This window comes from Ambystoma mexicanum, chromosome 2p (genome assembly GCF_040938575.1).
Source record: "Ambystoma mexicanum isolate Mex_15411 chromosome 2p, UKY_AmexF1_1, whole genome shotgun sequence".
NCBI lineage: Eukaryota > Metazoa > Chordata > Amphibia > Caudata > Ambystomatidae > Ambystoma > Ambystoma mexicanum.
Window position 1 is genome coordinate 911,804,515 of NC_090923.1, and position 15,899 is coordinate 911,820,413.

At 42.8% G+C, this 15,899-nt stretch overlaps 1 protein-coding gene across 1 annotated transcript in view; it reads right to left on the reverse strand.

Annotated features, from left to right (window-relative positions):
* The window catches only part of CCDC61 (coiled-coil domain containing 61), a 434,011-nt gene that overhangs the window by 103,287 nt on the left and 314,825 nt on the right, over positions 1 to 15,899 (reverse strand). Inside the window, exon 11 of the mRNA XM_069644625.1 lies at positions 690 to 768. Within this exon, the coding sequence (XP_069500726.1) occupies positions 690 to 768 (79 nt within the window). The remainder of the gene's footprint in view (positions 1 to 689; positions 769 to 15,899) is intronic.

Here is a 15,899-nt window from a genome sequence, read left to right on the forward strand (position 1 = left end):
AAACCCTCGTCCGACATAAGCGCGAGTAAGAAGAGTGCAGGAGGAGGCCGAATAAAACAAACATGAAGATTAAACGCATAGCATATGGTTGTACAATTCCCTAAACTGGAGGGTTGAAGAGGGGCCTTAACTCCCCAATGAGGCCATGCCTGCTCCCAAGCTTCACATTTCTTAGAGACAGAACTGTGCTGTACAAAGATGCTCCAGTTACCTCTTGGACATTAGAAATATCCCAAACTTCAGCACTGCAAGAAAGAAATCTATGGCGATTAACAAAAGCCGCAGTTGGCAACAGGACAGTCCAATGGGAGAACATGGCACTGTTGACGGCAGAGATGCAACTGCACAACATTCATAAACGTCTGTTGTATACTGAACTACTGTGGCCTCTATACATTCAGGCTCTTACTGTGGGACTAAGGAAAATCCTGTAGAATATTTGACAGATGAAATGGTCATGGTTTGCCCCATTTGGGTGTCTTTTTTTTATATTCACCCGTTATGTACTGCTTAGAACATTACCTTATGTTTACACGTTTAGACTTGTTGATGGAAATAGTTTGGGCTGCAATTTAGTACTATCAAGCAGAACACCCTCGCATTGTCATTGAGATGACAATGCAGGGCACATGTACACCTTTTGTCAAAAATGCATTAAACAGGGCTGTCGCGGGCTGCAGGTGACGCACCTAGAAGGCTGCAGTTCAGAGAAGTCTTCGAGCTCGCTCACAGAGCTGGCCGATGTCCTTCTGCTCCTCAGACTTTCCACTGGTGAGACAAGAATGTGAAAATCAGACATTGGGGTTACAAAATGGAAGTGCATCACACAAGTCAATAAAAACATTTCGAAATGACTTTGCAATCATTGCTCTACTGTTCAATGTTTCATAGGATAGTCGGCAAAGAATTGTTACATGACTCCATGTTGTTCGTTTTTACCAACTACACTCCTTTTAACACTGGTTCTACTGAGCTCAAAGCACATAATTGGGGAACACAGATTAAAACTGCTGGTAGATGTAAACCGTGAATAAACCGAAAAAACCAGGGGTGAGGGGAATTAAACAATAAAAACCGAAACAACGACTCTCCAAGCAAAGCATACAGTAAAATCACTACGCAGCTGGACTTGGCTTGAATTGAATTGAAGGCGTCTTGAGTGGTGGGAAGGGTCCCCTCAAGGCGGTGATTGCTACTGAAAGAAAACACAAGAAGATGAGACAAATCCAAACGCATGAACCGGTACAGCAAATGTGCACAGGCATTGCGCACGATACATTTCGTTTCCACTAGCCTCTGCCCAAAATGGCATTTCTTCCTCAATTCCCTGAAGGCTTGGAAACAGGGCTAAATGCTTTTTAATACATTGCTGTCGGTTGCCCTCCTTGTGCATTTTAAACCTCCAAAACAACATTCCGTTCACTTCCCGCCTTCTCAGACTTAACGTCCAAAAATATAGAATTATTAAGGGCGATAGGTGTGTGATTATACAAAATATTCCAATATTTACAAACGCCCACTTTAAAGTGCTTCAGATCTAGGTTTACGTGGAAGCCAATCCAATGACAGGGCAGTGCCGAGGAACGACAGGAGCACAGTGCCAGTCAAGGTTCTGGCAGATCCAGGTCTGTGCTGATATCAGTGTAAGGCTGGTGCCAAGGTTGTCTCAGGCTAAGGCAAAGATAAAGGTCGTTTTCTTGCCGACGCCTGGCAGTTTTAGGCTGATGCCAAACGCCAAGTCAAGTCATGGTCATTACAATCTGTCACAGCAGTGTGTTTATGACTGATGCCATGACGATTCAGGCCATGTCTGGCCAGGAGATGCAATTCTGTCCTATTGACATTAGGGGAACCACAATGGTATACCAACTAAGTGCATAGATACAGGTACAGCCTCAATGAGGGCATTGATTGGCAAATCAATACCGCAAACGCAATGGGCCAACTCTCAAAACCTTTTTTTGAGGTATCTCATTATCATTATTTGTGCCCAAAAAAGATGTGCCCTATTGTCAATCAGCAGATTCACATGCACACAAACAAATCCGAGTGGATTTCTGCGCATTTTGGTGCACATATTGTATTCTAAAACAGGAAGTGCTCTCAAATGCGCAACAACAAAAAAAACAAAGGCAATTCCCTGTGCATGTTTGGAACAAGCACGGGGTGATGAGCATTGCATGGCAGGGTCCTTCCTGATCCTGCAATGCACAGGGGGTATGAACCCTTGCTGTGCCACTTACATTTCTGAGGGGTGCAGTGAGGGATAGATTTTTTGTATTTTTTTTTTTAGCATTTTACAGTGACAGGTCTTTACTGTGAAATGCGCTCAAAACACCGGTGATATATTAACGTCAGCAGTGTATGCAAGGAGGGGGCCAGCGTATCTTTTACACTGATGTCCAGTCCCCTATTGCCACTACTTTCAATCTTATTTACAGAAATCCGTCATTTGTCAAAGGGCATAAAAGGATTGCATTTTCTGCTGGTATTTCAAAAGCAAGAAGTTCAACATGTTCTCCGATTAAAATTCTCCTTTGGACCCGCAATAAAAAAATGACCTTTTTCTTTCCATTCCCTCACGAAGAGATGAAAGGCACACTCTTCAATGATGTAAGTAATGTCATTTATATTGGACAATTAATGTTAATTGGACTGTACGTAAATCTTTTCGGACATCATGTAATGTTTTTCGGCGTGTGCATACCAAGCTAAAAGAGTTATGGAGGAATCCTCGATTTAACTGTGGTAATTCGAAAAGAGTCCCCAACTTGTAAACATTTAACACATGCTGGATAGGTTCTCCATTAAGAGAACAATTGCATCTTTAACTAAACAAACCAGAAATAGACATTTTAAGAGTGATCATATTGTCCTATAGTAGCACAAATAAGACAAGGGTGCTTTTAAAGCACAGCATTTTGGCTCTCGGGTGATTAGATCACCCGCAATGTTTCTAGGGAGTAAGCTGGTAGCAGTTGAAATGTTTGGACTTTACCCGTGGTGCTGCCGACGTTTTCTTTCGCAAAAGTAATGCATTTATTTAAGTCTTACTCTCTGCCATTTTGGTTTCTGGGCAACCTTTTGTTCAGAGAAATCACAAGGCAGGCCTGCAATGGCCGTTATGCACACATAGGCTCACTGAGTCCAGACCTACACTCTCAGTAGTGGTTGTTACCGGTTTAGACTGGCCCCTTGCCTGGGACAGCTCAATACACAAACTGTATGGATGGCCCCAAGTGTCTTGGCAGGTTTTGGGGCCAGCCCAATTGGCTGAAACCGCTTGTGTGTTCCATTTTGTGAGACTGGAAGGCTTGTGTAGGACAGCTCATGAGGGAATGTGTATATCTAGGGAAGACCCTGGGCATTCCTTAAATTTGCAGGGATTCGGCCAATTTATCCACAATGCTGGCCTGTTGAATTTTAGGATCAGATTCGGCTATATTGGTGGAGCCCTGTGTCATTTGCTCCGGTGTTCCTTTTTGGCTGCTGGATGTCCTTCTGGTTCTCCTCGCTGGATGGGCTGAATGTCACGTGCTGGGACTGTTTTGCCCTTCAACCTAACCAGATTGGCATGGGCGAGTTGTTCAGTCTTCCTCATGTCTTCTCTGTCGTTACTTTCACTCCTAGATGGTAGGTCACCCGCCTGGGAAGGCAGATGCCTCTTCCTTTAGGTCGTCTGGATTATTTTTAGTCCAAGATCCTGTAACTCACCCTGCTGAAGAAGCATTTGCTCTTTTGTTGTTTCACAGTTCCTGAGCCAAGTCCTTAGAACCATGTCCATGAGTACTTCATCGTGGGGCACGGGCTGGGGGATTATTCTTCAGATTTCCCTGCAGGGGTCCCCAGGGTCTGGTTGGAGTGGAGTTCTGCCAATTTCCTTTTCCACTGTTCACCATTAAATTAAATTGGCCCGAATCATACTTTGCTTCCTTCATTCCTGGGATTTCTGGGTCTCGAACCAGGAAGGGGAACTCGTCAAAGGGGTCTCCTGTGGTGTCCTCTGGGGATGGTTGCTACCCTTTCTGCACCGGTCAGGTAGAACCGAGACTTAGCTGATCTTTTCCCAGAACTGTGGTTCTGTCTATGGACTCTGTCCCATTCCATCCTATGTGAAAAGTTTCTACAACTACTTCACTAGAAAAAAAGGGACACTTGGATGTACTCACCTGAACACTAACATATTTTCACCAAAGTCTGTCATTTTAGGAGGTGAATGATTTTCTATGCATTTTTAAGTCACTATATAGCACCCTTGCCTATAGAAACCCTTAGTGTTAAATGGAATACTGGTTGGTTATTTTGTAATGAATGATTTTATGGAGTGCAGAGACCAGATCTGTCACTGCAAACCTGCATGTGCTCAAACGTTTGGTGGCCCTCTGAGCATTGTTCGCAAAGTTTCAACTCTTTTTCTCACCCCAAGTTTCTATATGTTGCATATGGTATATGTTTCTATATTTAATTCTACTATGTACTAGGTGTGGCGAATGCTTTGACTATTCATGTGCTGGTATTTTGGGTCCAGATTAGGACTACGTGAATGCTTTTTTACTGTTGTCTAGCGTTCTTCATTTATCCACCCCTTAGCTTTATATATAATTGTGTCTACCATCAGGAAGTGGGCCTACATCTAGTTTAGGATTGTTTAGGGTCTCCTACGGCCCTTTCCTGTTTTTATGTATACACTGTGGCACTATTGGTTAAGTTTAACCCAAAGTACTTATTTGACCTTATAGATATCCTACCTGGGATTTTATAATAAAGAGTATATTTTTCAGTATACCAGTGTAGTGTATTCCATGACAGTCACTACTGGAAATCACTGTAATTCGCTACCAACCTTCCTACTCCCACAAATTATGGATGCCTGACTGTTTTGCCATAACTCATAACTACCACTTTAAAGAGTTTGGTCCATCTCCCGATTGGAAATCCTGTCTTGCCTTTACGTTAGATTGTTTGATATTCCTCACCACGGGGCTGTGGGAAAATCTCTAACAAGTTCATATACATACACACGAGTTGTTGCAAAGTGAGAAAACAATTTTAGAGCGCAGATGTGTCCTAGGACACTCCAGGGGTTACGTCTACCATTAAATGTTCTGATCCTGGAAGGTTTACTGCTCTGAGATTAACACTTAATTGCAGGAGTGGGCGGAGCATACAATAATTCCTTATGGAGATCAGGAAAAACATGCTCGCCCTTAGCGCTACAAGGGATAGACGTCTTCCGACACATATACCCACACACACACTCTGTGACACTACATCCTGATGACTAACAAGAGCGGTGCAGTTAAAACTCTGCCAGCACATTCAGATCCTGTGCAATTTGACTCCAACACAACACAACGACCTGTGCATGCAGTAGTTCTATAATATATGCTTCCCTATGCAGCTACACTGCCTCTACGTTTACACCCCAATGCAAACTGCACCCATTTCCACAATCACTTACAGCCGTCCAATGTTAGGTAATCGCCAATTGACCCTTACTCTCTGCAGGAGCTAGACAGTCTGAAATGCATAGCACTAATATGCAGCATCATGTACACAGCATAGCTGCGGCATCACTTGTCCCATGCACACCTTCCAGGTGCACTAAATCTACCCATCTCCAGCCCTCAGCACTCGGGACTGTGTTGAAGTGGTATCACCCGCACGAACCTCAGAACAAAACAGCCACACCAACAAGCTGCATGAGTTCACAGCACCCCTATGATTAGTCCCTACACAGTGGCAATGTGTTCCTAAGTCTACAGCATCATTCATCCAAGCACCAGACTCCAGTCCGTCTGATACCTTCGATTGCCATTGCACACAAGGAAACAACACTGTGAAGCCATAACAGACAGCTGAGCACAGTACAACACAACTGACATTGAGCTAAGTACGGATAGACAAAGATGTTCTTCTTACTCAGAACTACTGCCATTACAGTCAGGTACTTGGAGAATATTTGGGGAGCACATTTTTTGGCAGAAATACATAACCTTGTAGTGATCAGCAGCTCTTTGTGGCATGAAACCTAAAGCTCTTGACGCTTTCTATGATCAATGTGTGAAAATAGGCATCCCGGAGACAGATGGCTGCCAGCCAGTCTACCTTTTGAAAGTTGAGACAATTTTGTTTGTGGACTACCAGCACCCTGAATATTTCTTTGACCAATTTTTATGTAAGCTTGAAATCCAAATTGGGTCTGACGATATCCTTTTGTTCTTTTTGTCAACTAAAAAAAAAACCTTCAAAAACACCCCCTATCCTGTTTATGTGCATGGGACTGGCTCTATGAAATATGTGACATGAAGAATATTAGTCTCTGGTTCAAATCTGGCTCGACGTGAAGTCTGGCCAGCTTGGTTGGCATATTAGGTAGAATTGCCTGGAATCTTAACGGTTATAGTTTGATGATGAGCACCCATGCACCACTTGTGATTTTCTCCCGATTCTGGGCATGCTCTCTGTTGACACCTCCTACAATATGCTCTTTAGAGGGAGGGAAGTTGGAAAGATATTGAGAATTCCAGTCAAGAGACGGCTGGGTTCCCCACTGTGGCTAAGGACTACCTTCCACCTCTACCACAACTGCCTTGCCACAAACGGAATAGCAGCCTTTGGTACCGCCAGAGCCAATCAGAGTTAAACCCTGCGTTGATATTTACAAGATCGGCCTCTGGGTTGTTGCAGTTGCAAATGCCTTCTCTTATCCACTGCAAGGGATTTGAAGTGGTCAGTCCATTTCTTCATTATCTGGGACATTAAGGACCTGATTCACAGAGCGTTTTCCTATGGGCTTTCTCCAATATAAAACACCTCTGTGAATCAGGCCCTTAGTCTGTTAAGGACCTGAGAAGAGCAGATCCAGTCAACAAGAGCACCTACGTTTTTTATCAGGAATATGCCCGAGTGAGGCCTTAGCAATATCCTGGATGGACAGGTCAGCTAGATCAGCAGAGGGGCTCATCACTTGATTAGGTACTATCCTTCCCTCTTGCATGACCTCCAGAATGTCCTCCCTTTTCATCATCCTGCATGTATCTGGCCAAGGGCTCGATCGAGACCCATCAGGTCCTGCGAAAGCACCAGAAGAGCTGTGGAGTTTTATGCTTGAAGAGATGTTTCAGCAGACTTTGATTCCAATAGTTTATTATTTTGCTCTCTTGGTCTGGTGATCCCGACTAAGAATAATTGTCGTCTTCTTTGCTGGCGCTACAATGATGGATGGTCCTTTGGTTGGAACTCTGCCTTGGCTTATTTTGTTTCACAGATCCTGCTTTAAAAAGCCTCTATGGTCACTTCCATAATAAAGGAACTAAAGGTCTGGATTCTATTATACCGCAGGAAGACATAAAAATTACTCAGCACACAGGGTCCGCAGGTACACTTAAGTGCCCCTATTGCTTGTAGATCCAGGGTTACAGTTACTCTTACAGACACGTTCAGGGAGACACTCACTGGTCCATCCTCAAGCACGCACAGCTCTAGACTAACTAACATTCATGGGACATAATATACATCACATTCACTCAACATTCTCAGAGCCATCATTCATCCACATGCACTAACATTCTACCAGCAGCAGGCAAGGAGTAGCAGTGACTAGCACTACCACACGCCTCATGAACTACACTAATTCAGATTAGATACAACACACCTCCCTCTCTTCCACAACACACACAGACCAAAGGCACATCCCGTACATGGACTCACTCAGACATTCACACATGAGGGTGGATAACATCAACTACAGGCAGATTACCACCATGCCCTCCTAAAAGGGAGAAAACAAATTCCAATCCTTGTCTGGTGGCCAGCCAGACTCAAACCCATGGAGTCCACAACTTGGGGGATAAGACCAATATAATTCAACATTCATTATAATCAGGTGTGAAGACACCACAAGAAAAGGTTTGGCTCAACCAAACAGCCTCTGAATATGGTACCTCAGCAGGAACCAGCCTAATACCCAAACACTCTGCATCGGGATAGAAAAACCTAAGCTACCCCACATGTTCCCCGAAATGCAGGGCCTTTCTTACTACTACTTCCCTGAGAGAAGAGGCTCACATTTACTGAAAAAAAATAAACATCCTACTGGGCGGAGCTCTCTCCTAATTCCCTACAACCATGCCAGGAAAGGACTCTGACTCATGTCTAAACATGACAAAATGACATTTCACCTGCTCACCACATCCCTATCACCGTGGAATCATCTAACTACTCCAGTTGGAGCTCTGCCACCACTTAACCACCAGATATCTCTAAACTAGAGGAAAAACAAAGCACCATGGCAAGTGTGGGCTCACTCCGAGTTGGAATCTCGCCAGACCCTGTGGAAGGGCACTAGCGGAGAACACACCCTTATCTATTCAAGGTGGTCCCCCTGATCTAAAATCCAAGTGGAAACCACAAGTCTGCTAGAACCACATACCCCGCCCACACGCTACCAGAGTACATACTATCTTTATTAGTGTACCACCTTACACCAGAACACACAAACCCTCCCCCCCCCCCCCCCCCCCCCCCCCCCAAGTCCAAAAAGGTGTAAACTATACAATCCGCTCACTGACCGATTACGCTGTACTCTTCCAAAATGTTGTTTTGAGCATAAATGAAGTCTTATTCATTGCTGCTGTTGTCAGTGTGCTCAGTATTTTTGGGTCCCAAATCATTACTTTGTTAAAAAACACATTAACTGGGTTAGTGAAGGTAAATATTCCAACCAGTCCAACTCAGTTGGTGTAGCAGGTCTGGGCAGAGGTGGCACATGACTATGAGAAGAGGTTGTGATAAACCCTGACCTGATTTACCAGACTTCCTTCCGATCAGCCCTCAACTGATACACCATCAAGGACACAAGTTACATCTCTCAGGGTTAGGAGGTCCCAAGGCAGTCTCCCTCTGTGTGAATGTTCTCTTAAAGCTGCCTGGGTTGGCCCCACTGGCTGGTGGCCGGCAGTGTTTGATTCTAGCGGGTCAGTATAGTCAGCCGTGCCCTGGGAACGTCACTCCAGGGACACGTCAGTACAAGAGTCCAGGAGGCGGATATTGTTTTGTAAGAGCAAGAGGATACGCAAAGCAAGAGTGAGGACTAGAGTTGTCAAAACCAGATATGACCCTTTTGTGAATAGTTTTTGAATTGGAGCCTGACATTTAATGTGATAGTTCCTCAGTGATTGGGAAACCATCAGAGGTTTAGAAGAATGCAATCATGTGATTGGGAGCACAGTTAGCCCCTCATTGTTCATTCTCCCAATATAAACCAAGAGACTATATTCTTAACCTGTGAACCTGGGGTGGAGTACTGTCAGACAGATGAGTGGGCATCAATGAGACACTGGGATGCAGAATGGAATTTAAAGAGGTTTTATTTCTATTAGTAAAGACAAAAGAATTCAGCCTAAATATAAAGCAGGATGTATTCTCCTTAGGCAGATCAAACAAATGTCCAGATGGCCCCTCCTAGTGTTGACACAAGTAGTTCACTCTCTCAATAGTTTAAATCTCCAGGTCCCTCAGTGCAGCAATCCACGGGTTATGGCTGTCTTTCGACTCTTTGTACTGGTTCCCGATAGTCCCTCTAAAGACCCATATGAGAGAGGTCCACAGGCCTCCCCCGAAAATGGCTACCCTGGATAGTCTGAACCACTTTTGTCTTCTGGGATGCTGAAGGAATGAGCTGTCTTCTCTACTACTGAGACCCGCTGATCGCTCTTGAGACTCCAGCCGACGGCCTTCCACATGTTTAACCTCAGCGATTCTCTCTTACCTCAGCAATTCTCTCTTACCTCCTTCTGCACCCACTAGACCATACATCTCTGTCTCCACTTCTCTAAACTCTGCCCTAATTGAATGTCTTTTTGACTCCTTGCATCCTTTTAATTCCTAGCCACACCCCCAAGTCTTTCACCCCAATACCAGAGGCAACTCTCTCCCTTAACCTCTAAGTTATAACTGTCCCAGATCCTAGGCATATCTCCCCCCTATGGGGTGAAACTCACCCAGCTCTGAGAGGTCTCTTGCATCCACTAGGGCAGACCATTCCCCTATCCCAGGGGCATCCCCTTGCTCACAAACCTCTGAGGAGTACATTTCCAGCAACCTATGATGTCACAGATTCTGAAACCCATACAGTGGAAGACTCCCTGATCCTTATGGGGTATCCCTCTTTTCCACAACCTCTGAGGTGGAACTCGACCCAATCCAAGGGGTCCAGCTCCCCTCCCCAACCTCTGGTGTTGGACACTCACCAATTCTGGCGGGCTCACTCTGCCCACATCCTCAGGTGCATAGCTCTCCCTCTTGGCCTCTGTATGGGGGTGTCTCATCAATCTCTGTGGTGCATCACTGCCTAACTGTTGGGTTTTACTGTCGTCCTCATTTCCTGGTTGTTCCTCCCCTCCTTCCTAGTCCCAGGATATACTCCAATTCTGCCTCTTCTTCTTCTTCCCCCTCAGTTCTCCCAACCATCTCATTTCCTCTGCCTGCTTCAGCTCTCTTACAGTTCATTCCTTCACCAAATCACAACCTTTCCTATGCTCCAGACCCTTTTCTTCTCTTGCCTTCTTCCAAATACTACCTCTCCTCCCTGCTGATGTTTTCCTCCTGCCCTCTTTCTCTAGTCACCTCAAAGGCTCTCTACTTATCAAGACCGCTCATTCTCTCTGCCCATTCCAAACTCTCAAACCCCTTCCTGTCCTGATGTCGATCCCTAGTCTATCATATGCAAGCGTGCAGAGTTTGAGCCTAAGAGGTGTGACTTCTAACATTCCTTCATGGGTCGTGTTTTGTGCTCCTGCAGAATTCTGGCACCGGCCCAACTGGTTCTATGCACCAAGGTATTTTCTTTCAAAGACATGTAGTCTTGAATTCTTATGATCCACTTACACCCAGTAGTGCCTCTGCAGGGTTCCATGAACTCAGACTGCCTTTGGAAAGGCATCCCAGTGATTCTAAAGCAAAGTCAGATCTTTAGCATTTGGCTCCATTTTTGACACTGAGCACTGTTTTTATCTTTGGGTACTGTGCAGCATCAGGACCATCAATCCTCTCAGCCAATAAAAAGATGATGCAAATCATCTATTTAATATGAGAGACAGTCTTGGGTAAGCGCACGTTCTAAGGCTGAGCAGCATACTTGCCCTGATGTGGAGGAACCAAAAGTGTTATGTCTAGGCCCCATAGTAAAGATGGAGCTGTGCCTCACATTTGAATGCATCTCAGGAAGCATCTGAAAGCAGGGGAAATTAGTCATTAGAAACCTTTAGATGTTTCCAGTCATAATTAATGTTTCAGGTGCTCACAACTCTGAAAGTCCACAATTGCAGTTCCTGATCTTCTGTGGTGCAGCAGTGATGAAGGTTGACAGGCAAGTTGATCTGTGGAGGAGCCACTTAAGACAGTGCAGTGTCTGGGCAGATACGAACCGCTGAACATTGCAACTTTCTGGAAGGCTGAATTTGTGGTGCGGGGTTATTGTAGAATGCAGTCTGAACCCAGAAGTTGAAGTCATAACTAACACTTTTTGCTGTGATTTGGTTGTTTTTGCTTTCCAAAATAGCCAGCCTCTTACTGAGTCTGATAGTGATACTGCGGGCTGTCTGGTGACCCTGCCTCTTTGTGTGAGGTCCAAGATCAGCTGCTGTTGTTCATCGAAGAAGAGATACTCTCTTCAGTTAAAAGGGAATATTAGGAGATGACTGTCCACTCAGCTTCCAGTCAGAGTTGGATCCATCCAAGCCTTTGGAGGGCAGCCCAATCATATACAAACCTTAGGAGGCATCTTTCTGGGCTTCTACATAAATGTGGTTTCCACCAAGGAATCCATAGAAACTGCTGCCTGAAGGCAGAAATCACAGATTTATATGTCAACATCTGTGTTCCATTCACTCTTGCAGGCACAAACGCATCTCCTCCAGTACCAGTCAATGGGAGGACATCTCAATCGTAGCAATGTAACTACTTGTAATTACGAACAATACATTGTCAAACATCTCCTCTGCAATGACAGACCAGATCCTTCCCTTTTAACGGAAAGTCAAAATGTTAACTTTTTCCCAACAAAGTGTCCTTTTTGGTGCTAATTAAAAAAAAAATGTTTATGTGCTTTATGAGTTTACAGTGAAACCTTTGCACTACACAAAAAAATATGAAATTCAACAACGACAATAAAAAGGAAAATAACATTATTTCCCTAAAACTCATATCCTGTTACAGTGTTATTAAAAGTCATACCGACTAACACACAAGTCATTGAGGAGACCCATGTGCGGCCCAAGTGAGCCTGGTAACATTCAATGTGCAAGTGCATATGTACAAAAATGTGTAAAAAGGGAATTTTTCCACGAAAGAGAACCCTTTATTTACTTGTCCACGATAATTAATCTCAGTGACAATACATCAATTACAGACAAGAAACTGAGAAGAGCAAGAGACAAACCCAATTCGGAACCTGCAATCACTCCTAGCCAAAGCTATTCTGTATTTAGTAAGCTTTTATCTTTCACAAGTTTACTAAAATATTCTATTGAAAGTGATTGCAGTTGCGGATATACTATAAGATGGGACACATTTTCCACAATACCTACATTAAAATGTGAACATTTCTGTTCCTCTCCAGCCATCTTGCTTCTGATCCCAATAATCTCACCAGTTGGCAACAGATTCAACCTGAAGCTTAAAAATTGTATATGCCATTTGGAATGATATTTATTGTGTAGTAATCCCATATGGTCTAATGTCCCATTCTAGTAGAGTATATAATGTATACGTCATGACATGGTCCCTAGTCTCAATCCAGTCAATATTGAAAAGTTTGTGTTTAGCAGCTGCTGGATTTCCAATCACCAAATTGGTGGCACTACTCCATTATCTTTTCCACTCTATGCTTAAAATTGACACATTGCACATTTGACAGTTTATCAATTTCTTTTTTTAAGTCAGAGTACAAAGAGTTTTGAATTGGTGATAAAATGTTCCTTTAACATTGCAGCATACGCCACTGATAGCTGGCTTTCAGTGAGGTTAAGCCCAACTTCTAACGCAAAACTGCATTACAGATTCAACTCGGGAGGTTAAAAACTTCCTTCCACAACGTTCCTTCGAGTTTACCCAATTTTCTATTGGGTTAATTGCCATACCCTTTAAAATAGATGGCACAACGTTCCACCTGTAGTACTTAATGAGAGGACATATCGAGAACCAGCAGTACTCATGATAGATATTTTTTCATCCTGGACGTGAAATTTGTAATGTTCGCGCTAAGATCTACCTTAGCTCCGACAATCGTCAGGTGCGAAACCAAATGGAAGCCTAAATACATTATCTCATTTGTGACTTCCAGCATCTTAATACCTGCACAGAAACCAAAATCAAATCTCCTAGTGTTGCCAAACTTTGTAATTTCTGTTTTCAATGCGTTCAGTTTTAGGTCCTTTTTGGTCGCATACGCAGAGAAAGTGTTCAACACTCTATAGCCCAATTGGGGTATAATCTAACAGCAATACATCGTCTGCATGGGCGAGCCATCTCACTTTCGTTAACCCAACCTTAGGGGAGCGAAGCCATCTTGTTAAGTTCTTCTCCCATGTCACAAACATCTCAATGTAAACAGGCAGGGGGCCAACACACAGTCCTGCCTTTAACAGTTATCAGAATCAACCTCATCAGTGATAGCCCCCTGCATGTTAAGTCTGATCTTCAATTTGTTTCCAGTATGCAAATAAATCAGGATATTTAAAAGACTAGATGGCAAACCCCAGGACTTTAACTTCTTCCACAGAAGATGCAGATCTACCATATCAAAGGCCATTGACATACCCACAATCGCAAAATAAAGTGGTCTGCCATTACTCGTTATTGCAGAGGAAGGGAATTCATATATCAAAAACCTATTCAAATGACTCCCCTCTAAATCCAGTCTGCAATATTGGAAGTCTATTAGTTTTATGAACCTATTCTTCAGGTGCTGCCAACAGCCATGACGCAAACAATTTACTGTCTGCATTCAGCAGGGCTATAGGGCGATAAATGCGAAGGCTCTCTTTCTCCCCCTTTTTATAAATGGGAATTATATAGGAGAGTTTCCATGTATCAGCTATTTTCCTTTTTTCAATAATATCTGAGAACTCAATATACAAAATAGTTGCCTGCATCTCTGGGTCAGACCAAAAACAATGTTACTCAGGCCCTTTTGGCCTGGAGCCCTGGACGATGAAGCTTTACCAATTAATTTCTTAATTTCATGAACGGAAAAAGTAAGATTCCACTTCGCTTCCTCAGTCACCATGCCTTCTGTGACAATGGTTTATTTATTTGTTTTGGTTTACATAAACCTTTACAAATTGTAAAATCATTAAATCATCCACATTTCCAAAGTTCCAATTTAAAAATCCATAATTCGTCCTAAATCTACACAAATCATAAAGACTAGCAATTGAACATCTTTAATTTCATTAAAATGCCTTTATCAATAGAACAGAGTAACCCTCAGCTGCTAATATTACTTTACAAATATTCTTTGAATTTACAAGATTTCCAATTTCCGAAGTTCTTCATAGATCTGCACAAATCCTAAAAGCTAACAATTTGAAATACATTTTATTCATTAAGTTCATTAATAAGTATACAATGAAATAACAATTAGCTAATTGTATAATTTGCAAATATTCTTTAAAAACCTTAATAGGGCCAATTTCAATTATACCCTTTTGCGGTGCATAATGTCCAGCCATAAATTATCCAACATTACCCAGCTAGTGCTTCTCACGTACTTTGAACAATAGTCAATCGGTTGGCTTCTAAGGGCAGGAAAGTAAATTATTAGGTGAGGCAGAGTTTTTCTCCCAATGAACATTACATTACCTACCGATTGCGGTCTTCACCTTCATTCCACTCCTTAAATGGATGATCTCATTAGTAAGCAGTGCATTAAGACTGAAATGCATTAAATAATTTCTCCCTGTCAAATCAGGAAAGCGAGTTGGCTTCGGTACCGGCAAGCCTAAATATTTGTGATGGGATATTATCTCTCCATAAATCTTAATTTTTATTACTTCTTCGATTGTAATGTCCCAATCTATTCTTACTTTTATCTTTCACATAATTTGCCTTTTTAATAAGGACCTCCAGACTATAACCTAATTTCTCTAAGATGCATGAACAATGAGAATTAAGTGCTGAAATGAAGTTATCTTTTAAAGGGACAATCCGTGCCCTCTTTCCCTAGCACAGTGTACAGATTCTGATTGGCAGCGACAGCCTTTTCTCTGCAGTGCTAGAATTCTCCACTCCACTCCACTTATGACAAATTGCAAGCCTAGTTTGTAGCTAATAGCGGGGAATGTCACACAATTAGGTAGGTAATAACATACCTTCCTCCAGATCAAGGCCTTGTAAATCCTAATTCAGATATTACCATTCTGGGAAAAACTCTGGACCGTACATCAGGCTCAGTAATACTTTTGTATTATAACATTTTACTACGGATAGTATCGAAAATGTACCAGATTTCTTGTCCACCTTTAACATTTGCGTCGTAATCCAATCTTTTTTCCCTTATATCATTTCTATAGAAACTCTTTGTTGGACTTGCGATGATCGGGTAACCCCAAATAGATCCTGCTCTCTTTTGCTTGAAGTTTAGTTTTATTAATATTCCAAACAAAACTGCATTTCTTTCTAGACTTTCTCATTTTTTAAATCCCTGTCTTCAGTGGATTGATACATAGATTGGTATTCAGAAAATACTGGTCAAAAGCTTTAATTACTCCCTGCAATCCAATTGTTTGGTCAAATAATATAAAATCATCAGCATATGCTGGCCAGGAAATTTTTAGGTTATGAATTTTGGGAGGTACAAACAAAACTTGAGGATTTCTCCCATATCTGATACATAA